We start from the raw sequence: 26704 nt of genomic DNA, 5'->3' as shown, positions 1-26704 counted from the left end.
CATCCCTCCCAGTTCTACCACCGAGATGGGGTGGGGATGCACCAGGGGTAGACTTGATGGCATCCCTAACTGACGTCCAGCTCTTCACCATTACCTCTGATGCCACCCGGGGTGCAATCAGAGTAACCTTCGGGAATGCCTCCCAGGCTAAGACCGCTGGGGGCACCGTTCGTCACCTGAGTGCCTGTGCACGACCCTGAGTATATTCCTGACCACAATAAGACCGATACGAACATAAAATTGAGATGTTCATAAAACTGAGATGTTCCTTCCAAAGGTCACCACACCAGTATAAGAGTCTACTCTGGTCCAGCGCTACCAAAGGAAAAATTCCCATTGCAGTTCCAATCCAAGTAACCTTTAACCTCAGAGATGCTATTGTAGCTAGAGCTCCATCTAGCTTCTGAACTGTCAATTCCTAGCGAGGCTAGGCGTTTCCTGACTACCAATCCAAATTTGGGACCTAAGTCATAGTACACAGCAACAGCATAGATCACAAGTCCCTTGAAAGTCTATGATCTGACAGATTAGGTTCATACTTCTAATTTCCAAGGAGTTATGAAATGGTCAAAGAGACTGAAAGGTTTGACCAAGAAAGGAGAGTTTGGTCCACATGCTTTGCCCATTTCTGGTCGATCACCAAAGGAGACATTGGGTGCCCCTTGGCACTAGAAGTTTGGTATAAGTCCCTGACAGGTTTCTGCCATAAGCCATATGAGGTCACCGCGGAAGTGCAGAGCAGGGCTCCTCACTTGCTTCACACAGGGCGTTTCATTCATTCATGCAAGCACACTGTAGAGTTAGTGAGGTACAGCAGAAAAAGTGTTCACTAGGAGAACAAAGAACTAGAGCTCTAAGCATCCTTACCATGTCCTGAAGAATCCTGGATGAGCCCCCAAGATGAAAGGTTGTTGCTGAATCACGCAAAGATGCCGGGATTCTTGGCCTCCGGAGGAAAAGAATTCAATCTGGGGCCAGAGATGAGGCTTGATAGCTCGGAGCTTTTGTGTAATAAAGTTTTGTTAAAATATAAAGGAGATAGAGAAAGCTTCTAACATAGACATCAGAAGGGGGTAGAAAGAGGACCCGCTTGCTAGTGTTAGCAATGGAGTTATATACTCTCCAATTAACCCAAAGAATGTCTGGAGGTTGTAAAGCCCTCACCAGACCTAATCCCATAATTTACATTTTAAGATAACAGGATTAACCAGAAGGTTTAATCCAGAGATTGTCTTCAGGCAGGATACATAATCCTAAGGAATGTAGAGGGAAAAAAAGTTTGTCCTTTCTCCCTCCTCAAGAATTTCAGACCCCTCTCTCCTTGGGGACCCCTAGACTTCTTATCAACCTGCCTAGGAAATGACTCTCTCACATTTATGGCAAATAGATGGGGAAAAAGTGGAAATGGTGACAGGTTTTATTTTCTTGGGTTCCAAAATTACTGTGGATGGTGACTGCAGGCATGAAATTAAAAGACACTTGCTTCTTTGAAGAAAATCTGACAATCCTAGACTGAATATTAAAAAGCAAAGAATCACTTTGTTAAATAAAGTCCATACAGTCAAAGCTATGTTTTTTCCGGGAGTCATGTATGGATGTGAGAGGTGGACCATAAAGAAGGCTGAGTGCTGAAAAACTGATGCTTAGACCTTGATTCTGGGAAAGGTTGAGGGCAGGAGGAGAAAGGGGTGACAGAGTTTGAGATATTTGGATGGCATCACCGACTCAGTGGACATGAGTTTGAGCAAACTCCAGGAAATACTGAATGACAGAGAAGCCTGGTGTGCTGCAGTCCATAAGGTTGCAAGGAGTTGGACATGACTTAGCAACTGAACAAAGAAGTAAGCATTAGAAAAATGTCGAGGAATAAAAGACTATTAGATGAGAGCTACCTAGTGGCAAGTTCACAAATGCTGTAAACCAATGATAGTAATTCCTGGAGGAGGAAATGGCAACCCACTCCAGTATTCTTGCCTGGAAAATACCTTGTCCAGAGGAACCTGGAATCCATAGGGTCACAAACAGTCAGACACAACTAGGTGACTAAGCACACAATGACAGTAGTTGTAGTATTAACAGAATATAGCAACACTAGCCTTACCTTTCTCTTCCAACTGATATTCATTGTTCCCAGAGCACATCTTCTTCTGAAAAGTAGAAGGAACCAAAAGAAATTAAATTTTACTGGACACCTTAACATTATTAAGAGGCTGTACAAAACAGTGATTAAGAACATGGGAACTGAGGTTATATATATCATGGTTCCAATTCCAGCTTCATGACTCATTAGCCATAAAGTTTGGTAAGTAACTTAATCCCAGTGTCCTCATCTGCAAAATGGAATAATAATACCAACTTGGAAGTTTTCTGGCCATTAAATAACATATCTAAAATTTGGAATGGACTTAAAAAAAGAGGCTGATAAATGGTGGTTAACTTTATCTATTATGATTCCATTTCCCTGTCAAGAGCTTTACATACTTATCCCATCAATCCTATTAAATGGACATGATCTATTTAAAAAAAAAACACACACAAAATTTAACTGAGTAAATTTGAAGATCTAATTGGTTTATAAAATGATTCATGAATTGGACAGCATCTCATCTGGCAAACAAAGAACTACTTGGAGAGGTTGCACAGCAAAGAAGGTTTTTATAGTTAAGATGGCAGGACAAGGAAAAGACATTATCAGCAAAGAAAAAAATAAAATTTTATTGCAAGACAGTAAAAGTTGAGGTGATGCTGGCTCCTCACTGGCTGAGCTGTGGTGTTTTCCATTGGCTTGATTTGTTGGGCAAGAAGGAATTTATTCTTCCTCCCGTGGAGCAGTAAAGTAGTTGTACTTCCTATTTGTGAGTGCAAATTACTTCCTGGGGTAAGTAATTGATTAGCTTCCTGTTGTCCTCTACCTTTTTGGGGTGATTGACAATGAATGAATGGTAGGGTGTGAGAGCTCCCTCCATAGGCCTTTCAGACTGATTTTAGTTGAGATTTCCTTTTATTAACTTCCACACATACTTATGTTATTAATCCTATAAAATGGACATAATCCTTCCCATTCTATAGATGGAGAAATTGAAGTAAAAGAATTTGTGAGGTGAAATAGGTATCATGCTAGCTATATTGCAAACAAAGAAATAGAAGCATGGATTATTTAAATAATGCCTGAGTGTCTCAAAGCAAAGCAATGTGGAGATAGGATCCAAAGTCATGTCTGTCTGACCTGATATTTGGCAATACTATATTAATTGTCTGGGGATTCCCTGGTGGTTCAGTGGTAAAGAACTCGCCTGCTGATGTGGGAGACACAGGTTTGATCCCTGGGTCAGGAAGATCTCCTGGGAAAGAAATGTCAACCCACTCCAGTATTCTTGCCTGGGAAATCCTTTGGACAGAGGAGCCTGGACGGCTACAGTCCATGGGGTCACAAAAGAGTGGTACACGACTTAGTGACTAAGTAGCAACAACGATGTATTAGTTGTCACCCCAACAGGTTGTTACAATCATGGTGATATTTGTTATTTGCATTAATTTTTAAGAATCAATTTTCTTTACAAATGGGGATATCCCCATGACTCCTTGCAATAAGGACCAGAGTCACAACATTTAGGGAAGAAGCAAGTGTTCCCAAATGGTATTTTCTCAACTGGTTCTGTGCTCATCAAAGCCATAGGCCATCCATTTTACTCGGATTTCTTTTAAAATTTTATTTATTTAGGCTGTGCTGGGTCTTCATTACTTTGCATGGGTTTTTGCTAGTTGCAGCGAGTGGAGGCTATTCCTCCTTGATGTGCTTGGGCTTCTCATTGCAGTGGCTTCTCTTTTTGTGGAGCACTGTCTCTAGGTGCATGGGCTTCAGTAGTTGCAGCATGCAAGCTCAGTAGTTGTGGCTCATGGGCTCAGTAGTTGAGGCGGATGTGCTCTAGGGTGGGCAAGCTCAGTAGTTGAGGCTCATGGGCTCAGTAGTTGAGGCGGATGTGCTCTAGGGTGGGCAAGCTCTGTAGTTGAGGCTCGTGGGCTCAGTAGTTGAGGCGGATGTGCTCTAGGGTGGGCAAGCTCAGTAGTTGCGGCTCGTGGGCTCAGTAGTTGAGGCGGATGTGCTCTAGGGTGGGCAAGCTCAGTAGTTGTGGCTCATGGGCCCTAAAGCACAGGCTCAGTGGTTGTGGCACCCAGGTTTAGTTGCTCCAGTGCATATGGATTCTTCCCAGACCAGGGATTGAACCTGTGTCCCCTGCATTAGCAGGCAGATTCTTATCCACTGTGCCACCAGGGAGGTCCATACTCTGATTTCTAATGTAACACAAACAATCTATGACTAGCCTTCTGCAGTTGTCCTAATCAATCACAAGTATTTTCTGAAATTGTATTATTTCAAATAGTACTGTGTCAGGTGTTCTGTAACTCCTTTACTTGAGTTTACAATCTATTGATGAACCAACATAAAGATATCAAAACAATTAGCAATTAATGTAAAAGAATAGTAAAGAGATATTTAATTACCTATTGATTAAATAATATTAAAATTAATATTAAATATCAAAAATTTAGAATTATTTTATACATATATAATTTTATAAATATTGGAATTAATATTTAATAAATATTATACAGTAAATAATTTAAACAGTAAATAATTAAAAGTATTGTGGTAGTTGAGCTGTAAATTAAATTCTGAGTTTCTCAGCAGAAGTGAACATGATTATAAGAAAAGGGAAAAGATACCAGAGGAAGCAGTTTTTCCTTAGAAGTTCCTTCCTTCAACTTCACGAGATTGCAAAGTGTTATTTTACAGAAGATAGAATAAAAGATGTCCTCAGTGACATTCTCACAGCAGACACAAAAATGGAACCCAGTTGGCTTTATCTTTTTACTTTGTATAAAGCTGAAGGTCTAACATTGGAGGCGTGCGTGCTAAGTCACTTCAGTCATGTCTGACTCTGTCACCCCATGGACTGTATCTCACCAGGCTCCTCTGTCCATGGAATTTTTCAGACAAGAATACTGGAGAGGGTTGCCATTTTCTGCTCCAGGATATCTTCCTGACCCAGGGATCGAACTTAAGTCTCTTGTGTCTCTTGCATTGGCAGGTGGATTCTTTACCACTGTGCCACCTGGCAAGACCACTTTGATGGGCACCTACATTTTAAGTTGATATTCTGCCCGTCTGGTTGAGGGAAAGGCCTCTGTGCTCTAAATCCCACCTCTGCACAAGGTTGGGTTGAGCCTCTTTGTTAAAATGGTGGCACCAGATTACTGGACTCTGGGAAGGGTCGTGCCACTTGCCTGAGTTAGTGGGCTGAGAACTCTTGTTTTCATTGGCTGTTAAACTAAAGAGCCTCTTGATGAGATTAAAAGAAGAGAGTGAAAAAGTTGGCTTAAAGCTCAACATTCAGAAAACTAAGATCATGGCATCCATCCCATCACTTCATGGCAAATAGATGGGGAAACAGTGGAAACAGTGTCAGATTTTATTTTTCTGGGCTCCAAAATCACTGCGGATGGTGACAGCAGCCATGAAATTAAAAGACGCTTACTCCTTGGAAGGAAAGTTATCACCAACCTAGACAGCATATTAAAAAGCAGAGATATTACTTTGCCAACAAAGGTCCATCTAGTCAAGGCTATGGTTTTTCCAGTGTTCATGTCTGGATGTGAGAGTTGGACTATAAAGAAAGCTGAGCACAGAAGAATTGATGCTTTTGAACTGTGGTGTTGGAGAAGACTCTTGAGAGTCCCTTGGACTGTAAGGAGATCCAACCAGTCCATCCTAAAGGAGATCAGTCCTGAGTGTTCATTGGAAGGACTGATGTTGAAGCTGAAACTGCAATACTTTGGCCACCTGATGCGGAGAGCTGACTCATCCGAAAAGACCCTGATGCTGGGAAAGATTGAGGACAGGAGGAAAAGGGGACGATGGAGGATGAGATGGCTGGATGGCATCACCGACTCACTGGACGTGAGTTTGAGTGAATTCCGGGAGTTGGTGATGGACAAGGAGGCCTGGCGTACTGCGGTTCATGGGGTCGCAAAGAGTTGGACACGACTGAGCGACTGAACTGAACTGAACTGAGCTTCATGCCCTTCCTGAACTCCCTATGGTACAAATCACCTATGTTTACAGGCACGTTTAACTGATAACCCACGACTCTTACGGGGCTTTCCTGGAGGCTCAGTGGTAAAGAACTTGCCTACAAATGCAGGAGACGCAGGTTTGACCCTTGGATGGGGAAGATTTCCTGGAGAAGAGAATGGCAACCCACTCCAGTACTCTTGCCTGGGAAATCCCATAGACAGAGGATTCTGTGGGCTACAGTCCGTGGGGTCGCAAAGAGTCGGACATGACTTAGCGATTAAACAATGACAAGACTCTTAACACATGAGAAAACTGGGGTCTCAGGCAGTGCCGCTACCTTGTCAGCCAAACCTGAGACCAAACGTTTCGGTTTACCTTTGCAGCTAACTCAGGACCCCAGAGAGTGCAGGGAGGGGGCTCTCTCCCAGGAATTCTTGTTTCCCTAAAGATATTCCACAGCCTTGGAGAATTACTTTCCCGCTGCCTTGAGTGCACAAGCTAGGACACCTCGTGTCAGACAAGGGAGGCCTGAGCATGTGGAAACTTCCGTCATCGGTGCTGGGCGGGGCGAGGATTCCCTGTCTGAGCCTGTCAGGAGGAGACCCCGGAGGCGTGGCTGGGCGGGGCGAGCCGGGGGCGGGGCCTGGCGTGCCCTGCGGCGTGCGCAGGGCTGGCTAGCGCGCGACGGAGGCGGGGCAGCAGCTGCGGGCCCACGCCGTAAACAGACAACATGGCGGTGGCGGCTTCCGCGGCACCCGGGGCCTTGGGCACTTTGCAGGCCAGCCGTGCCCGCTTGGTGGCTGCTTGCTGTGCGCGGCTAGGCCCCAGGTGGAGGCTTCCCGGCTCCTGGACGTGCCCACGGGTCGACTCGACGATATGGGCCCGGGGCTGGACGCCTGCGGCCGGGGGAGCGGCCTGGCAGAGGGGCTACAGCGCAGAGGTGAAGACTGAGGACGAGCTGCGGGTGCGGTACCTGGAGGAGGAGAACCGAGGTGAGGGGTGTGACCCGGGTGACCGTGGGTCCTAGGAAAGGGTCTCAAGGTCGCGTGTTTGGGCTGACGTCAGTGTCTACGGAGAGGCTCGACGAGGGGTGTCCTCCCTTCCCCCACTCATGCTTTACAGCTATTTAGTGCTTTCCATGCCTAAAGAGGGCTTCCCTGGTGGCTCAGAAGGTAAAGAATCTGCCTGCAATGCGGGAGACCTGGTTTTGTCTCTGGGTTCGATCCCTGGGTTGGGAAGATCCCTTGGAGGAGGGCATGGCAACCCACTCCAGTATTCTTGCCTGGGGAATTCCATGGACAGAGGAGCCTGGCGGGCTACAGTCCCTGGGGTGGAAAAGAATCGGACACGACTGAGCAACTAAGCACATGCCTAAAGATGTACTACGGAGCAGCTTACCTGCAAAAGTAGCCCTTGGCGCCAAAGACAGAAATGCAGCTTACGCTTTCATCTTTCGATGAGCCAAGATTAATACATCGGGTGAATGATATTTGCTTCCAGATTTCATTCTTGCTCTGTAATTGCTTTCGGTTAACTCAGCTGTGAAGGGGAGAGTTTTAGAAGCTGCAGTGAAAGTGCACTTTATTATTCTGAATATTCGTCAATTTAAAGCTGTTCATTTGAAAAAAATTTTTTCCTTTTGTTCATTTTATCTTAGAAAGATAGTTTTGTGGACTATTTTCACTTCAATTAGACAATTTTGAGTATTTTCTTGGTTCTCCAGTTCCTTTGCTAAGCTTGGGGATGAGACACAATTGGGGATGATATTGATGTTGCCCTTGAGCTCCTTTAGTGGGAGGAGACAGATGCTTTAGCAAAATAATACAGTGGAAGGAAGGGTAATGATCCAGGGTGTGTGCCATTCGGTAGGAATGCTGTTAAAGCCCAGCTCCTTTCACTTGCCTTGTTGGGAGAAGCTAAATGGATCATGAAAGGTGGAAACAGCAGCGTGCCAGAAGAGTAGTCTTCGAATTTTGACATGCAGTTATTGAGCACCTATAATCTGTTAAACAGAAGTGCAAAACCAGTTAAGTCATGTTTGATATCTGTAAGTTGCTAATATATCAAGAGAGATACTGCTGATTAAAAGATTATGCTAACTTTAAAGGCTTGATGAGAGCAAAAGGTTGTAATACCCTCAAGAGGCATATGATCAACTGTATTCAGTGAGATTGGAAGATTCCAGAGGGGAGGTTCTGAAGGTCAAGTTAGGATTTTGCCAGAAGCATATGCCGACCAAGGCGTTCCTTGCAATGGAATTTGACATTACTGAGGCAAACTTCTCTGTGCTTCTATTTTCTTAATGTGTAATATAGAAAAAGTAATACCGACTTTGTATGGCTGCTGTGGAGACTAGATGGGAGTGTGATATTAATTGCCCACTAAGTATCAATCTAGCTCTTAGTGGGTGCTCTGAAGTATATGATGAGTTATTTCATTTATTTATTATTCCTGGCAGAAGAGCATGGTTAAAGGCACGGCATATGAACGTGTATGATGTTCTGGGGAAATGACATAGGGCGAATGTGGTTGTAGTATGGCATAACTGCAGAATACTGAGAAATTCAACTGGAAAGTAGATTAGCACTGGAGTGACTAGAGCTGTCCCATCTCTTGGGAGGATTTCAGTTACATTAGGTGTACCAACAGTACATTAGACACAAAAGCATTGCAGGTACAGCTAGTAATATGCACCATATTCTGTATTTTTTTTAATCTAAATAATGCACCGGAGAAGGCAATGGCAACCCCCTCTAGTACTCTTGCCTGGAAAATCCCATGGACGGAGGAGCCTGGTAGGCTGCAGTCCATGGGGTCACTAAGAATCGGATGAGACTGAAGCGACTTAGCAGCAGCAGCAGCAGCAGCAAATATGCACACTGAAAATAAATTTTCATAAAATTTCTGAAAAGTCCTTCAGTTAGATTTCAACTGGATCAAGGGAAGGAAATCAGAGTATAAATTCAGAATGTTTTCAGTCACTTGAAATGTAAAAATCAGCTACTAGTAAATACAGTTTTTTTAAGAAAATTGACCCGCTTCCTTTCAGGATTGGCCAGGTGACAACTTAGTTTTGTCTAACATTATATAGGCTTTGCTTTACTGTCAAACCAGCAATAAGCAGTGTAAAGAAAAACAGCATGGCAAGGCTGATGGAAGTGAAGGCGTCTCCGTGGTGTCTTTGCTTCTCATTAGAGGTGAGTCCAAAATTCTGTCCTCTCAGGAGTCTGCAGGCAGTATGATGACTCTGCTGGGTCAGAGGAGCCCCACAGTGCTCTCTGCCCTGTAGGCCTTGTTAGGCTGCTGGAGGTAGGTAAGTGCAGAATATATCAGCTCTCATAGGTTTTCGGAGTTCAATATTTGTAATTTGTTGTGGAAGCTCAGTTAGACACCAACTTTGTTTAGTTGTTATTTCTTGCATTGTTGTCCAGCCTACTTAGTATTTAGAGCAGTGGTACTGGTTATGGTTTACAAAGGTCTCTCCTGGTTTTCTGCAGTGGCCTCTTTTATAGGTCTCCAGTCATTCTCCTTCCCAGTTTATTCTTTGCCTTGCTGCTGGAGTTATTTTTTCAAGCCCAAGCAAGAATTGCATCTCTGTTCAGTTAGAAACCTCTGGTGGTCTCTATGGAGAAGGCAGGGGCACCCCACTACAGTACTCTTGCCTGGAAAATCCCATGGACAGAGGAGCCTGGTAGGCTGCAGTCCATGGGGTCGAGAAGAGTCGGACACGACTGAGCGACTTCACTTTCACTTTTTATTTTCATGCATTGGAGAAGGAAATGGCAACCCACTCCAGTGTTCTTGCATGGAGAATCCCAGGGACGGGGGAGCCTGGTGGGCTGCTGTCTATGGGGTCGCACAGAGTCTGACACGACTGAAGTGACTTAGCAGCAGTAGCAGCAGTAGCAGTGGTCTCTAATGTCTGCAAGCTCTCACAACTGCAGATATTTACAGATCATGCATCTCCTTTCTGCTGCACCTAAGCCTTACCCTTTCCTCCTCTTATGTGTCAGTGCTTCTGCACACACCTTCTGGAATGACCTGTCTCCTGTCCCTACCAACCTTCTCCCAGTCCAACAGACTTCTACTTGTAATTGTGACCCATTTTAAAAATAGTTTTTCTGAGCTTTGTACCAGCTTCTGGCAGAAAGAGAACAAATAAGCAAATGCATAATGCAAGTTATTCTTAATACCTGCTCCTTCCTCATGCATTCACATCTTCTGGAGTGTCTTTGTAGTCCTTCCACTTTTCTCCATGTTCTTTACCAGCACTGTTCTTGTCCAAGCAACAGTTAGAACTGGACATGGGACAACAGACTGGTTCCAAATAGGAAAAGGAGTACGTCAAGGCTGTATATTGTCACCCTGTTTATTTAACTTATATGCAGAGTACATCATGAGAAACGCTGAACTGGAAGAAACACAAGCTGGAATCAAGATTGCCAGGAGAAATATCAATAACCTCAGATATGCAGATGACACCACCCTTGCGGCAGAAAGTGAAGAGGAACTCAAAAGCCTCTCGATGAAAGTGAAAGTGGAGAATGAAAAGGTTGGCTTAAAGCTCAACATTCAGAAAACGAAGATCATGTCATCCGGTCCCATCACTTCATAGGAAATAAATGGGGAAACAGTGGAAACAGTGTCAGACTTTATTTTTCTGGGCTCTAAAATCACTGCAGATGGTGACTGCAGCCATGAAATTAAAAGACGCTTACTCCTTGGAAGGAAAGTTATGACCAACCTAGATAGCATATTCAAAAGCAGAGACATTACTTTGCCAACAAAGGTTTGTCTAGTCAAGGCTATGGTTTTTCCTGTGGTCATGTATGGATGTGAGAGTTGGACTGTGAAGAAGGCTGAGCGCCGAAGAATTGATGCTTTTGAACTGTGGTGTTGGAGAAGACTCTTGAGAGTCCCTTGGACTGCAAGGAGATCCAACCAGTCCATTCTGAAGGAGATCAGCCCTGGGATTTCTTTGGAAGGAATGATGCTAAAGCTGAAAGTCCAGTACTTTGGCCACCTCATGTGAAGAGTTGACTCCTTGGAAAAGACTCTGATGCTGGGAGGGATTGGGGGCAGGAGGAGAAGGGGACGACAGAGGATGAGATGGCTGGATGGCATCACTGACTTGATGGACGTGAGTCTGAGTGAACTCCGGGAGTTGGTAATGGACAGGGAGGCCTGGCGTGCTGCGATTCATGGGGTCGAAAAGAGTCGGACACGACTGAGCAACTGAACTGAACTGATGAGTATCTTTTCACGTGCTTATTGTCCATGTGTATGTCTTCTTTAGAGAAATGTCTTCTCAAATCCTTGTTAATGGCGTTGTTCTTTTGTTGTTGAATTGTAAGTGTTCTTTATATATTCTGGATACAAGTCCCTATTCAGATATATAACTTGAATATATTTTCTCGTGTTCTATGGGTTGTCTTTTCATCCTTGTTAATTTTGAAGAACCTAGGTTTTAATTATGGCGTAGTACAGTTTTCATGGACAGAGGAGTCTGGCAGGCTACAGTGCATGGACTTGCTGGACATGACTTAGCCACTAAAGCAACAACTGACCAACAATTTACTTATTTTTGTTGTTGAATATCAAAGAATCTCTAGAGAATTCTCAGTTTTTTCAAGAAAGTCAAGTCAACTGGTATTTTGATAGGCATTGCATTGAATAGGTAGATCGATTTGGGGAATATTGCATTTTTAACAGTGTTAAATTAAGCATGGAGAAGGCAGTGGCACCCTACTCCAGTACTCTTGCCTGGAAAATCCCATGGACGGAGGAGCCTGATAGGCTGCAGCCCTTGGGGTCGCTAAGACACGACTGAGCGACTTCACTTTCTCTTTTCACTTTCATGCTTTGGAGAAGGAAATGGCAACCCATTCCAATGTTCTTGCCTGGAGAATCCCAGGAATGGGGAAGGCTGGTGGGCTGCTGTCTATGGGGTCGAACAGAGTCAGACACGACTGAAGTGACTTAGCATTAGCAAATTAAGCATTGCATGAACATGGAATATCTTTTCACTCAGCAGTGTTTTGTATTTTTTCAGTGTATAAGTCTTGCACGATTTTTGTTAAATTTATTTCTAACTATTTCATTCTTTTTGGATGCTACTGTAAATGGAATTGTTTTTCTTAGTTTTCAGATTGCTCATTGCCGTCCTACAGTAATACAGTTGTTTTTGTATGTTGATCTTGTATCATGCAACCCTGCTGAACCTGCTTAATTATTCTCATAATTTTTTTATTGGGTTTCTTAATATTTATATATATACAAGATCCATGTCATGTGCACATAGAAGAAATTTTACTTATTCTTTTCCAGTCTGGATGCCTGTTATTCTTTCTCTTGTGTAATCTCTTTCCTTGAGCCTCCATTACAGTGTAGAATAAAAGAACAGACATCCAAGTCTTTTTCCTGATATGTGGTGAAAGCATTCATTTGTTCACCATTAAGTATGATATTAGCTGTGGGTTTTTGGTAGATGTCCTTTATCAGGTTGAAGGAACCTCTGTCTATTGCAATTATGTTCATAATTTGCAATTATGTTCATGAAAGATAGTGGTCTTTAATTTTCCATTCTTGGTATATCTTTGTCTGGTTTTGGTATAAGGGAAATGCTTGCTTCATAGAATGAGCAAGGAAGGGCCCCTTCTGCTTCTATTTTCTGGAAGAGATTGTATATCATTGTAGCTGGAAGAGCTTCATACTTATAAGTGTTTTTATCTGGGTGAAAGTAAGTGAAAGTCGCTCAGTTATGTCTGACTCTTTGAGACCCCAAAAATTTTCCAGGCCAGAATACTGGAGTGGGTAGCCTTTCCCTTCTCCAGGGGATCTTCCCAACCCAGGGATCAAACCCAGGTCTCCCGCATTGCAGGCGGATTCTTTACCAGCTGAGTCACAAGGGAAGCCCAAGCATACTGAAGTGGGTAGCCTATCCCTTCCCCAGCGGATCTTCCTGACCCAGGGATCGAACCAGGGTCTCCTGCATTGCAGACAGATTCTTTACTAGCTGAAATATGAGGGAAGCCCTTATCTGGTTGAATTTTGTCCAGTTCTTTTTCTGCATCTATTGACATGGTTGTATGACTTTTCTTGTTAAGCCTATTATATGATTGATTATGTTAATTGATTTTCAAATATTGAACCAGTCTTACACACCTGGAATAAATCCCACTTGATTTTGGGGTGTAATTATTTTTATACATTGCTGCATTTAATTTGGTAACAGTCTATTGAGGATTTTTGCACTTATGTTCATGAAAGATAGTGGTCTTTAGTTTTCCATTCTTGGTATATCTTTGTCTGGTTTTGGTATAAGGGAAATGCTTGCTTCATAGAATGAGCAAGGAAGTGCCCCTTCTGCTTCTATTTTCTAGAAGAGATTGTATATCATTGTAGCTGGAAGAGAAATTATATCATTTTTTTCTTTGAATGTTTTGGTAGAATTACAAGTGAAACTGTCTGTACCTGATGTTTTCTGTTTTAGAAGCTTTTAATTGTTAATTACATTTCTTTAATAGATGTAGGTCTATTTGACTTATCTCTTTCTTGTCCTAGTAGATTGTGCCTTTCAGAAAGTAGGTTTATTTCATATAACTTAGCAAATTCGTTGGCTTATAGTTGTTTGTAATGCTTCTTTATTATGCTTGTATCAATGAGATTCAGTAGTGATGAATTTCTCATGTTAGTACTTTATATTTTCTTTCAAAAGATTTCTGATATTAGTAATTTGTTTTCTTTCTTTCTCTCTCTCCCATGGCGAGCCTGGCTAGAGATTTATCATTTATTGATCTTTTTAAAGAACTAAGTTTTGATGTAACTGATTTCTTGTCTACTGATTTTCTGTTTTTATGTCATTGATTTCTTCTGATTTTTAATTTTTTCACACTTACATTAGATTTAATTTGTTGTTTGTTTTCTAGTTTCTTAAGGTGGAAATATAGATTTCCACTTCCTAATAAGTGCATCAGTGTTATCAGTTTTTCTTTAAGCACTGCTTTTGCTGGGTCACGCGTATTTTGAGTTCAGTCACTCAGTCGTGTCTGACTCTGTTCGCTCAGTCATATCCAACTCTTTGTGACCCCTTGAACCACAGCGCGCCAGGCCTCCCTGTCTATCACCAACTCCCAGAGTTCACCCAAACTGAAGTCCATTGAGTCAGTGATGCCATCCAACCATCTCATCGTCTGTCGTCCCCTTCTCCTGCCCTCAGTCTTTTCCAGCAGCAGGGTCTTTTCCAATGAGTCAGCTCTTCGCATCGGGTGGCCAAAGTACTGGAGTTTGAACTTCAACATCAGTCCTTCCAATGAACACCCAGGACTGGTCTCCTTTAGGATGGACTGGTTGGATCTCCTTGCAGTCCAAGGGACTCTCAAGAGTCTTCTCCAACAACACAGTTCAAAAGCATCAATTCTTCTGTGCTCAGCTTTCTCTTTATAGTCCAATTCTCACATCCATACGTGACTACTGGAATAACCATACCCTTGACTAGATGGACCTTTGTTGGCAAAGTAATGTCTCTGCTTTTTGATATGCTGTCTAGGTTGCTCATAACTTTCCTTCCAAGGAGTAAGCGTCTTTTAATTTCATGGCTGCAGTCACAATCTATATTGATTTTGGAGCCCCCAAAAATAAAGTCAGCCATTGTTTCCACTACTGGATGCCATGATTTTAGTTTTTTGAATGTTGAGCTTTAAGCCAACTTTTTCACTCTCCTCTTTCACTTTCATCAAGAGGCTCTTTAGTTCTTCACTTTCTGGTGTCATCTGCATATCTGAGGTTATTGACATTTCTCCTGGCAGTCTTGATTCCAGCTTGTTCTTCTTCCAGCCCAGCGTTTCTCATGATGTACTCTGCATATAAGTTAAATAAGCAGGGTGACAATATATAGCCTTGACGTACTCCTTTCCCGATTTGGAACCATGTCCAGGTTTAACTGTTGCTTCCTGACCTGCATGCAGGTTTCTAAAGAGGCAGGTCAAGTGGTCTGGTATTCTGATCTCTTTGAGAATTTTCCACAATTTATTGTGATCTACACAAAGGCTTTGGCATAGTCAGTAAAGCAGAAATAGGTGTTTTTCTGGAACTCTCTTGCTTTTTTGATGATCCAGTGGATGTTGGGAATTTGATCTCTGGTTCCTCTGCCTTTTCTAAAACCAGCTTGAACATCTGGAAGTTCACGGTTCACATATTGCTGAAGCCTGGCTTGGAGAATTTTGAGCATTACTTTACTAGCGTGTGAGATGAGTGCAATTGTGCGGTAGTTTGAGCATTCTTTGGCATTGTCTTTCTTTGGGATTGGAATGAAAACTGACCTTTTCCAGTCCTGTGGCCACAAATTTGCTGACATATTGAGTGTAGCAGTTTCACAGCATCATGTTTTAGGATTTGAAATAGCTCAACTGGAATTTTATCACCTCCACTAGCTTTGTTCATAGTGGTGCTTCCTAAGCGGCAAGGGGGGAGGGGCGGAGGGGGGCGGGGGCGGGGACACACACACATGTTTTGGTAAGTTGTATTTTCAGTTTCATTTAGTTAGAAATATTTTAAATTTCTCTCTAGATTTTTTCTTTTACTTATATTTTACTTAGAAGTACCTTATTTAATCTCCAAGTATTTTGAAGTTTTCCAGCTGTCTTTCTGTTACTGATTCCTGTGGTTTATTTCCATTGTTATTTAGGAGCATACTTCAGTATGATTTCTATTTTAAATTTGTTACGGTGTGCTTTTTGCCCAAAATATGGTCTGTCATGGTGAATATCCATATGATCTTGGGAAGAATGAGTAGTCTGCTGTTGTTGGATGCGGTATTCTATATTCAGTTAGATATAGTATTCAGATAGATTTAGTTGATTTTTTGGTTGGTATTCCTCATTGGAAAAGACTCTGATGCTGGGAGGGATTGGGGGCAGGAGGAGAAGGGGACAACAGAGGGTGAGATGGCTGGATGGCATCACTGACTCGATGGATGTGAGTCTGAGTGAACTCCTGGAGTTGGTGATGGACAGGGAGGCCTGGCGTGCTGCGATTCATGGGGTTGCAAAGAGTCGGACACGACTGAGCGACTGAACTGAACTGATATCGTTAATTGATTTTCTGCCTGCTGGATTTATTAGTGATAGAGGCGAGTTGAAATTTGCAACTGTAATGATGGATTTGTTTATTTCTCCTTGTAATTCTGTCAGTTTTTAAATCATGCAAATTTAAGCTCTATTGTTTGGTGAATACACATGGGTTATTATGTTGGAGAAATGACCCCGCCAACATTATCCCCTTTTCTCACTCAGACTGTTCTTTGTTCTGAGATCTGCTTTCTCTGAAATTAATGTTACCACTCCAGGTTTTATTAGTGTTCTTGTGTTTAGTCGCTAAGTTGTGTCTGACTTTTGTGATCCCATGGACTGAGCCCGCCAGGCTCCTCTGTCTGCGGGATTTTTCCAGGTAAGAATATATAATTGCATTGCTGTTTCCTTCTACTGATTTTCCCGACCCAGGAATTGAACTCAAGACTCCTGCATCGGCAGGTGATTTCTTTACCACTGAGCCACCTGAGAGGCCCTTTTTTAGTGTTAGCATTATCTTTCTTCATCTTTTGATTTTTTAAATCAGTGTGTGTCTTTGAAGTGGATTTCTTGTATATGTCATATGGTTGGGTATTGTTTTAATCCACTCTGACAGTATCTGTCTTTTAATTAGTGTATTTTAGACCATTCATATTTAAATTGATTATTGAAATAGTTGGATTATTATGTATTTGTAACTGTTTTCTATTCATTGCCCTTATTTTTTTCTTTCATTTTTTGACTTTCACTCTTTTTCTGCCAATTGTCTTCCCTTTTAGCTTATCAGTTACCCTTTTTTAGAGATTTTATTGGTTGCCATGTTATTTGCAGTTCATGTTTACAACTAATCTACATCTACTTTTAATAACACTATATGACTTCATAATGGTAAAGGTATAAATGCATATTCCCATTTCTTTCCTCCCATACCATTGCTGTCATTCTTTACACTTTTCTGTAAGCTACAGTCACCACATACGTTATTGCATTATTGTCTGGAATAAGTTGTTATCATTTAGTTATAAGTCAGAAAGAACATTGACATTTATTTAATAGTGTGTTGTTAGTAGTAGTTAGGCTTAATAGTTCTGAATTTGTTTTCCTTTTATTGTAGAATAGAGCAAATGAAAACCTGTTGGTCTTGGGAATTAGACTTTTCATTATGATGAAAAAAGAGAAGGAGAGAGATGGTATAAGTATGGGATGGGGGGAAGTGAAGAAGAAACTTGTTGCATTGGATTCGAATTAGAGTTACCAGGACAAACTTATAAAAATCATAAGTATATTGTATGTATACATATTTACATTTATTTCCTTTTCTGACCACTAAAATTGTCTAAATGAAATGAAGTAGCATGGTAGCAGTAAACATATCTGATATCCAGATTTTGGTTTCTAAAGACTATTCCCTCATTGAAAGAAGCCAGGACTTTTTGGAGAAGTGTCTGATTTCAGGTCTGGAGCAGGGAAAGTGAAAGGTGAGCCTGGAATATCTTTGTAGGCCAGGAAGCAAGGAAGTGTTCAAATAATAAAAGGATCGTGGCAGGGCACAGCCTTACAGGGCTCTCACTGAGCATATCTAGGGTAATTTGAACATTTATGGATTAATGGAACAGTGTTAATGGATTATATAACACCTTGAATAAAGAATCCATGAAGCCATAGAGATTACGTGAAACAGTGTGGTAGGGAAGAACATATTTTTATAGAAGAATGGTAGGAATGATAGAAAATCGCCATTTTTTGAAACCACCAAGATAAAAATAAAGGAATTATCATTGCAGTGAGATACAGATGCTTTATCTTTTTCCAAGTCTGTATACAGTTGTCCCAACACTGCTTAATCATCGTTACTTCACTGTTTTGAAGGGCATTTTTATGACAAGCTGAATTTCCATACTGTCTTTCTGTTCTGTTTTATGATCTCTGTAGATGTTGTTGTTCTCCATTATTTCACGATTAAAGCTGTGTTGTGTTTCAGTAGGGCCAGGTACTCACTCCTTCATCTTTACTCTTTTTTTTTAATTTGTTTTCATTCCTTTTCCTGCATGGTTATTTTTCTGCAAGAGTTTTGGAATGTTCATGTATAATTTCAGAAAAAGGCTTATTAATATTTTTATTGACATTGTGTTGGGTTTAAAATTAGAATATTTATACAATGTTTTTTTTAAACATAAAAACATGATGTTTCTATTTGTTTAATTCTACCTTTTTTTTTTTAAAAGGACAGTTTAAAAAGTGCCTACCCTTAGGGCTTGCTCATTTATGTTACCTGTATCCCAGGTCATCCTGCTTCCTGTCTGGTTCATAAAAATGAAATAATTTGTTTCAGTGTATCTTCTAAGTGGTTTCCTTTCTCCCTCTGTTTCTCTATTTCTCTTTATAGGAAGGCTGTTGTTTCTGGATGTATTAATTTCATGTGTTGCAAATAAATATGCTTTTGTTTGCAGTGGTTTTTTATTTGATTTGGATTTTCTAGGTTTATAATCATCATTTGTTAATGATTTTCTAATGTTTCTAAAATTTGGATATTATAAAAATTGCTGCATATTCTCTTTGTATTCAAGTGAAAGATTTCTGGGTTAGTTCTTTATATTTTTAGAACCCTAATTAGGGTTAGGGCTAGGATTATAATCTTCTACCTATACAATTTCTGTTATTTGTAACCTTAGTTTATATCATCAGAACTTTTGATAGTTGCATCTTGTTCTCTTATCCAGTGCTGTATCTAGAGATTGACCTGGTGCTTTATCTAGAGATTGAATATAAACAGAGTTTGTAATGTTATTGATAATATTTATGTTGGACTACCTTCAGTTTATCTTTAGAAGCATGTGCTTTCCGCCTCTGCTCCGCAGCCTATGTGATCTCTCACCTGGATCTCTGCAGTAGCATCTTGTTTAGTATCCCCTACTATAATTATTATTATTATTATTTTTTGGTCTATGTGGATGAAATTCACATAGTACAAAATTAACCATTTTAACTTTTCAAGGTGTACATCAAGTAGTTTTTAGGTTATTCCATGTTTACAACCATCACCACTGTCTTAATTCCTTTCAAATTGCTTTCGAAACAAAGCCATGGTTCTTACTCACTTCCTCCTCATCCCTTTCTCCCCAAGGTTTCCAAAACCCACTAATTTCTCTTCTGTCTTTATGGAGTTTGTCTATACCAAGTACTTCATGGAAGTAGAATCATACCATGTGTGATTTATGTCTGAGTTCTTTAGCCTAATGTTTTCAGAGTTCGTCTGTTTTACAGCATGTATCAGCATTTCATTTGTTTTTATGGCTGAATACTATTTCATTGAATGGATATAACTTTTTTGTGAATAGTTATTTGTTTGAATGTATGTTTTCATTCTCTTGGGTAGATACCTAGGAGTAGAATCATGTGGTAACTTTATGTTTGGTGTTTGGAGAAACCACCAGACTGTGTGAGAGTTCTATGAGAGTTCTTATTTCTCCACATCCCTGTCAATGCTTGTTTCTTTTTTAAAAAAATTAAAGCCATCTTACTGGGCATAAAGTAATTTTTGTGGTTTTTGATTTGCATTTCTTTAGTAACAAATTCATTGTTTCATTTAATTTTGAAAAAAAAAATTTTAATTTTTTAACATCAGAAACATTTTGTACTGGTGTGTAGCCAATTAACAATATTGTGGTAGTTTCACAATAAGTGAACAGCGAAGGGACTCAGCCTTAGGTATACATGTATCCATTCTCTCCCAAACTCCCACTCCCATCCAAGCTGGCACATAACATTGAGCAGAATTCCATGTGTTATACAACAGGTCCTGGTTGGTTTTCTGTTTTGAATATAGCAGTGTGTACATGACTTTTCCCAAAGTCCTTAACTATTCCCTTCCCCCCAGTTACTGTAAGTTTGTTTTCTAAGTCTGTGAGTAAAAAATGGGCAGAAGACCTGAACTAACATTTCCCCAAAGAGGACATACAGATGACCAGTAGGCACATGAAAAGATGTTCAACATCGCTAATTATTAGAGAAATGCAAGTCAAAACTACAGTGAGATATTACCTCAGACTGGTCAGAATGGCTATCCTCAAAAAACCCACAAACAACAGATGCTGAAGAGGGTGTGGAGAGAAGGGAGCCTTCTTGTACTATTGGTAAGAATGTAAATTGGAACAGCCACTATGGAGAACAGTAGGGAAGTTCCTGAAAAAACTAAAAACAGAGCTATCATATGACCCTGCAATGCCTTTCCTGGGCATATATCCAGAGAAAAACATGGCCTGAAAAGAAACATGCACCTCAGTGTTCATTGTAGCACTGCTTACAGTAGCCAAGACATGGAAGCAACCCATTGTCCATCAACAGAGGAATGGATAAAGAAGAGGTGGTATATGTATACAATGGAATATTACTCAGCTGTTAAAAAGAATGGAGTAATGCCATTTGCAGCAACAAAGGTGGACCTAGAGAGTGGAGAGTGTCATACTGAGTGAAGTAAGTCAGAGAGAGAGAAGTATCTTATCAGTTCAGTTCAGTTCAGTTGCTCAGTCGTGTCTGACTCTTTGCGACCCCATGAACTGCAGCACACCAGGCCTTCCTGTCTATCACCAGCTCCCGGAGTTCACCCAAACCCATGTCCATCGAGTCAATGATGCCATCCAGCCATCTCATCCTCTGTCGTCAACTTCTCCTGCCGCCAATCCCTCCTAGCATCAGGGTCTTTTCCAATGAGTCAGCTCTTCTCATGAGGTGGGCAAAGTACTGGAGTTTCAGCTTTAGCATCATTCATTCCAGTGAACACCCAGGACTGATCTTCTTTAGAATGGACAGGTTGGATCTCCTTGCAGTCCAAGGGACGCTTAAGAGTCTTCTCTGACACCACAGTTCAAAAGCATCAGTTCTTCAAAACTCAGCTTTCTTCATAGTCCAACTCTCACATCCATACATGACCACAGGAAAAACCATAGCCTTGACTAGACCGACCTTTGTTGGCAAAGTAATGTCTCTGCTTTTGAGTATGCTATCTAGGTTGGTCATAACTTTCCTTCCAAGGAGTAAGCATCTTTTAATTTCATGGCTGCAGTCACCATCTGCAGTGATTTTGGAGGCTCCCAAAATAAAGTCTGACACTGTTTCCACTGTTCTCCCATCTATTTCCATGAAGTGATGGGACCAGATGCCATGATCTTTGTTTTCTGAATGTTGAGCTTTAAGCCAACTTTTTCTCTCCTCTTTCACCTTCATCAAGAGGCTTTTGAGTTCCTCTTCACTTTCTGCCATAAGGGTGGTGTCATCTTCATATCTGAGGTTATTGATATTTCTCCTGGCAATCTTGATTAACGTTGTGCTTCTTCCAGCCCAGCGTTTTTCATGATGTACTCTGCATATAAGTTAAATAAGCAGGGTGACAATATACAGCCTTGACGTACTCCTTTTCCTATTTGGAACCAGTCTGCTGTTCCATGTCCAGTTCACAAAATCCACGTAGTCAAAGGCTTTGGCATAGTCAATAAAACAGAAATAGATGTTTTCCTGGAACTCTCTTGCTTTTTCGATGATCTAGTGGATGTTGGCAATTTGATCTCTGATTCCTCTGCCTTTTCTAAAACCAGCTTGAACAACTGGAAGTTCATGGTTCACGTATTGCTGAAGCCTGGCTTGGAGAATTTTGAGCATCACTTTACTAGCGTGTGAGATGAGTGCAATTGTGCGGTAGTTTGAGCATTCTTTGGCATTGCCTTTCTTTGGGATTGGAATGAAAACTGACCTTTTGCAGTCCTGTGGCCACTGCTGAGTTTTCCAAATTTGCTGGCATATTGAATACAGCACTTTCACAGCATCATCTTTCAGGATTTGAAATAGCTCAACTGGAATTCCATCACCTCCACTAGCTTTGTTCATAGTGATGCTTTCTAAGGCCCACTTGACTTCACATTCCAGGATGTCTTGCTCTAGGTGAGATCACACCATCGTGCTTATCTGGGTCATGAAGATCTTTTTTGTACACTTCTGTGCATTCTTGCCACCTAGTCTTAATATCTTCTGCTCCTGTTAAGTCCATACCATTTCTGTCCTTTATTGAGCCCATCTTTGCTTGAAATGTTCCCTTGGTATCTCTAAATTTTCTTGAAGAGATCTCTAGTCTTTCCCATTCTGTTGTTTTCCTCTATTTCTTTGCATTGATCGCTGAAGAAGGCTTTCTTATCTCTCCTTGCTATTCTTTCTAACTCTGCTTTCAGATGCTTATGTCTTTCTTTTTCTCCTTTGCTTTTCGTTTCCCTTCTTTCACAGCTATTTGTAAGGCCTCCTCAGACAGCCATTTTGCTTTTTTGCATTTCTTTTCCGTGGGGATGGTCTTGATCCCTGTCTCCTGTACAATGTCACAAACCTCCATCCATAGTTCATCAGGCACTTTGTCTATCAGATCTAGGCCCTTAAATCTATTTCTCACTTCCATTGTATAATCATATGGGATTGATTTAGGTCAAACCTTAATGGTCTAGTGGTTTTCCCTACTTTCTTCAATTTAAGTCTGAATTTGGTAATAAGGAGTTCGTGATCTGAGCCACAGTCACCTCCCGGTCTTCTTTTTGCTGACTGTTTAGAGCTTCTCCATCTTTGACTGCAAAGAATATAATCAATCTGATTTCGGTGTTGACCACTTGTTGTTGATCCCCGAGTGAAGTAAGTCAGAGAGAGGAAAGTATCATATGATATCCCTTATATGTGGAATCTAAAAGGAAATGATAGAAATGCATCTCATTTATTATGTCTTCTTTATAGAAATATTTATTCATATCCTTTGCCTGTTTTTCAGTTGAGTTGTCTTTTTGTTGTGAGTGGTACCAGTTCTTTATATAATCTCAATATTTACCCCATATCAGATGTATCATTTGCAAATATTTTCTATTCGTGGGTTTTTTCACTTCCTTGGTAATTTTGATGAAGTCTAGTTTATCTGTTTTTTTCTTTCATTGCTTGTGCTTTTATTGTCATATTTAAGTCAGTGTTGCCTAAACCAGGATTGTGAAGATTTATCATTTGTTTCCTTCTAAGAGTGTTACAGTTTTAGGTCTCAGATCCATTTTGAGATGATTTTGTATATGCTGTGAGTAAAGGGCCCAGCTCCATTCTTCTGTGGGTGAATATCTGGTTGTCCACCCCTGTTTGTTGAGAAGTCCTGCACCATTGGATGGTCTTGGTATCCTTGTTGAAAACAAATTGATGATTGATTTTTATTACTGAGGTCTTTATTACTTAGATGTCTTTCAGTGTGTTTTGTAGTTTTCAGTGAAATTTCTTGGTTAAGTTTATTCCTAAGTAATTGTGTATATATATATATTTTGATGCTGTTACAAATTGAATTGTTTTCTTAATTTCATTTTTGGAGTGTTCATTGATAGTGTATAGAAATATAACTGATTTTTGTATATTGATATTATATTATGCAGCTTTTCTGAGTTCACTTATTAGCTCTAATAGTTTTTGATGGATTCATTGGGATTTTCTGTGTGTAAGACCATATTATTTGTGGATGGAAATAGACTTACTTCTTTCTTTTTCTCATAGCTCAGTTGATAAAGAATCTGCCTGCAGTGCAGGAGATCCTGGTTTGATTCCTGGGTTGGGAAGATCTGCTGAGAAGGGATAGGCTACCCCCTCCAGTATTCTTGGACTTCCCTTGTGGCTCAGCTGATAAAGAATCCGCCTGCAATGCGGGAGACCTGGGTTCAATTGGGAAGATCCCCCAGAGAAGGGAAAGGTTACGTACTCCAGTATTCTGGCCTATAGTATTCCATGGACTGTTTAGTATATGGGGTCACAAAGAGTCAGACACGGCTGAGCAACTTTCACTTTCATTTTTTTTTTCCTATCTAAATTCCTTTTATTTCTTTTTTTTGCCTACTTACCCTGCTAGAATTTCTATTACATTGTTAAATAAATAAAGTGGTGAAAATGGACATCCTTATCTAATTTTTTTATCTCAGGGAGAAGACCTTAAGCCTTTTAACATTAAATATGATGTTAATTGTAAGTTTTGTTGTTTTTTTTTTATAAATGTCCTTTATTAGGTTGAGGAAGTTTCCTTCTGTTACTAGCTTGTTGAGGTTTTTAAGTTATTATTTCTTAAAAATCATTTAAAGCATGTTGGATTTTGTCCAGTGTTTCTTTTGCATCAGTTGAGGTGATCATATAATTTTAAAATATTTTCTTTTATTCTGTTAGTGTGGTGTATTACTTTGCTCAATTTTTGTGCTGAACTACCCTTGCATTCCTGGGTAAGTCCCTCTTGGTCATGACTGCTAAATTTGACTTGCTAGTATTTTGTTGAGGATTTTTTTTACATCTGTATTCATAAGGGATATTGGTCTAGTATATTCTTGTTTCCTTCTAATCTGTTTTCTACACTGTGGCCTGAGTGACCTTTTTAAAATGTAAGTTTGAACATAGAAATAAATTTCCCCAGTTTGAAAAAAAGCTATTAGAAATGCATAGCAAACATAATACTAAACAGTGAAATGCTTAGAAACATTTTCATTAAAGGTATTGACAAAATAAAGGAACTTACTATTTTTGCTAATATTATATTGGACTTGAAGGCCTAGCTAAAGTGAAACAGCAGGAGAAGGAAATGAGAAATTAACATTGGAGCAGAAAACATAACTGCTAGTATTTTTGAACAAGATTGAGTATTGACTTAGAATATTGAAGAGAACCACGTAAGTCTATTAATATTTCATAAATTTGCCAGAAAAAGTTTATGTAAAATAGCACTAAAAAAATTGCAGTTTCCACATACTCTCAATATATAATTAGAAAATGTAACTGATATAGAGTGATTTTTACAGTTATTTAGAATACAGTTATTTGATTTTTAAAATCAGAAGGAAAATAATGGACTGTTTTGTAAATGGTTCCAGCCAAAAATGTTTGTGCATATTAGAGGAATAAGACTCCTGTGGAGTTGAGAGCAGCAGAAATGAAAGTAGTCAATGTAAGGAGACAGTATCAGAGGATTGTTTTATTCATTGAGGTAGAGGATCCTTTATTTTGTTTGAATTTGTTCAGTTTTACTTTTTCTTAATTACCTATACAGTTAGTGTATATGAACAGTATTTAATATGGTTTGTTTTGAGAACTAACAGTCCTTTCCTCCACCCCATTTCCCATATTCCAGAAACAGTTATTTAAAACCCTTTGGCTGATTGTTTTGGGCACATGTCATCTCATTTAAAATAACATACATATATTTCTACTTCTGGAATTTTCACGTTTAGGTATTATGTGTCTACTGACTTTTTGCCATGGAGGATAAGGGTTTGGTCCCCTTTCACACTCCACCACACATGTGTACCTTCTTTTTTGCCCTTGTTCTTCCTCTAATTTGGCTTTATTTCTAGGTCTAAGTGAATATTGCCATTTTTTTTAGAATAGCTTTATTGCGATACAATTCATATACCTTAAAATTCTCCTGTTTAAAATATACAATGTAATGGCTTCTAGTGCATTTATAGAGATGTGCATCTATCACCACTACAAGTACTGAACATTTCATTGCCCTAAAAAGAAACTTAACACTGTTTAGCTGTCACTGCTTAGTCTCTCCATCTCCAGCGGCCCTAGGCAATCACTGATCTACCTTTTTTGTCCCTTCTGATGTGCCTGCTCTCAGCATTTCATGTAAACGGCATTATACAGTACGTGCTCACTTGTCCCTGGCTTCTTTCACTCAGCATGTTTTCAGGGTTCATCCATGTTGCACATGTATTGATGCTTCTTTTTTTTTTTCTTGCTAAATATTACACTACATGGATTTGTTATATTTTGTTTATCCACTCATCAACTGATGGATATTTGGGTTGTTTCCAGGTTTTGAATATTTTGAACAATGCTGTTCTGATCATTCTGGTGTAAGTGTTTGTGTGAACATGTGTTTTCATTGAAAACTCTTTCTAAGGAAGATACTAAGTCAAAAGTTGCAAAGGCAATAATATATAAAAAGTTAAAACTTTGGTGCAAAAAAATGCCATAAACAAGTTGACTTTTGAAAGTGAATGATAGGGAAGAGATCTGTTCTATAAATAATGAATTAATATCTGTAATCTAAAAATTTATCATTTGAAATGCAAACAACAACTGTAATAAGATAGGCAAACAGTAAGAACAGTCAGTTCAGAAAACAAATGACAAATGATCATTAAACCAGTTTAACTTTGGTTCCTATGATTGGGTGAAATCTGATATATAATGATATTTCCCCATATATTGTCAAAGATTTATAATATTCAGAATAATGTGACCAGTGATTGTCAATAATGTATTTATTGAGGTCCCCTTACTGACCTGAAATGAAGTATATAGATAATGTAAGCAGCTGACAAACATAACTTATCCTTAAATATAGTAATGAAAACAAAAGAAGTAGTTTATGGCAGAATAACATTTCAGTATATAATTTTTCTGCTGTGATCATTAAAATATAAATAAGTTAGAATTTAAGAGAAGTAAGAAAACTAGAAACCATTCTACAAAGTAAATAGAGACAAATAAAAAACAGATGGTATAAGGGGATAAATAGACC

At 39.9% G+C, this 26704-nt stretch overlaps 1 protein-coding gene and 1 long non-coding RNA gene across 7 annotated transcripts in view; one reads left to right on the top strand and one right to left on the bottom strand.

Moving 5' to 3' along the window:
* The window catches only part of LOC138988957 (uncharacterized), a 30778-nt gene extending 28565 nt beyond the window's left edge, over positions 1 to 2213 (bottom strand). The window contains exons 1-2 of the long non-coding RNA XR_011465225.1: positions 2102 to 2213; positions 868 to 1001 (exon numbers count right to left, since the gene is read on the bottom strand). This is a non-coding gene — a long non-coding RNA (uncharacterized lncRNA). The remainder of the gene's footprint in view (positions 1 to 867; positions 1002 to 2101) is intronic.
* A 4538-nt stretch (positions 2214 to 6751) lies between these two features.
* Positions 6752 to 26704, top strand: part of AUH (AU RNA binding methylglutaconyl-CoA hydratase) — a 185071-nt gene continuing 165118 nt past the window's right edge. For 3 of the 6 annotated variants that reach the window (XM_070375232.1, XM_070375230.1, XM_005887199.3), the window contains exon 1: positions 6756 to 7068. In XM_070375232.1, coding sequence (XP_070231333.1) covers positions 6807 to 7068 — 262 coding nt within the window. In that variant the 5' untranslated portion in view covers positions 6756 to 6806. Of the gene's footprint in view, positions 7069 to 24302; positions 24402 to 25992; positions 26034 to 26704 lie in introns of those variants that run through there. The other 3 variants (XM_070375233.1, XM_070375231.1, XM_070375234.1) reach the window with 3 other exon arrangements.

Source organism: Bos mutus, chromosome 8, assembly GCF_027580195.1.
Source record: "Bos mutus isolate GX-2022 chromosome 8, NWIPB_WYAK_1.1, whole genome shotgun sequence".
Taxonomy (NCBI): domain Eukaryota; kingdom Metazoa; phylum Chordata; class Mammalia; order Artiodactyla; family Bovidae; genus Bos; species Bos mutus.
This window is presented reverse-complemented; position numbering and strand designations above follow the sequence as displayed.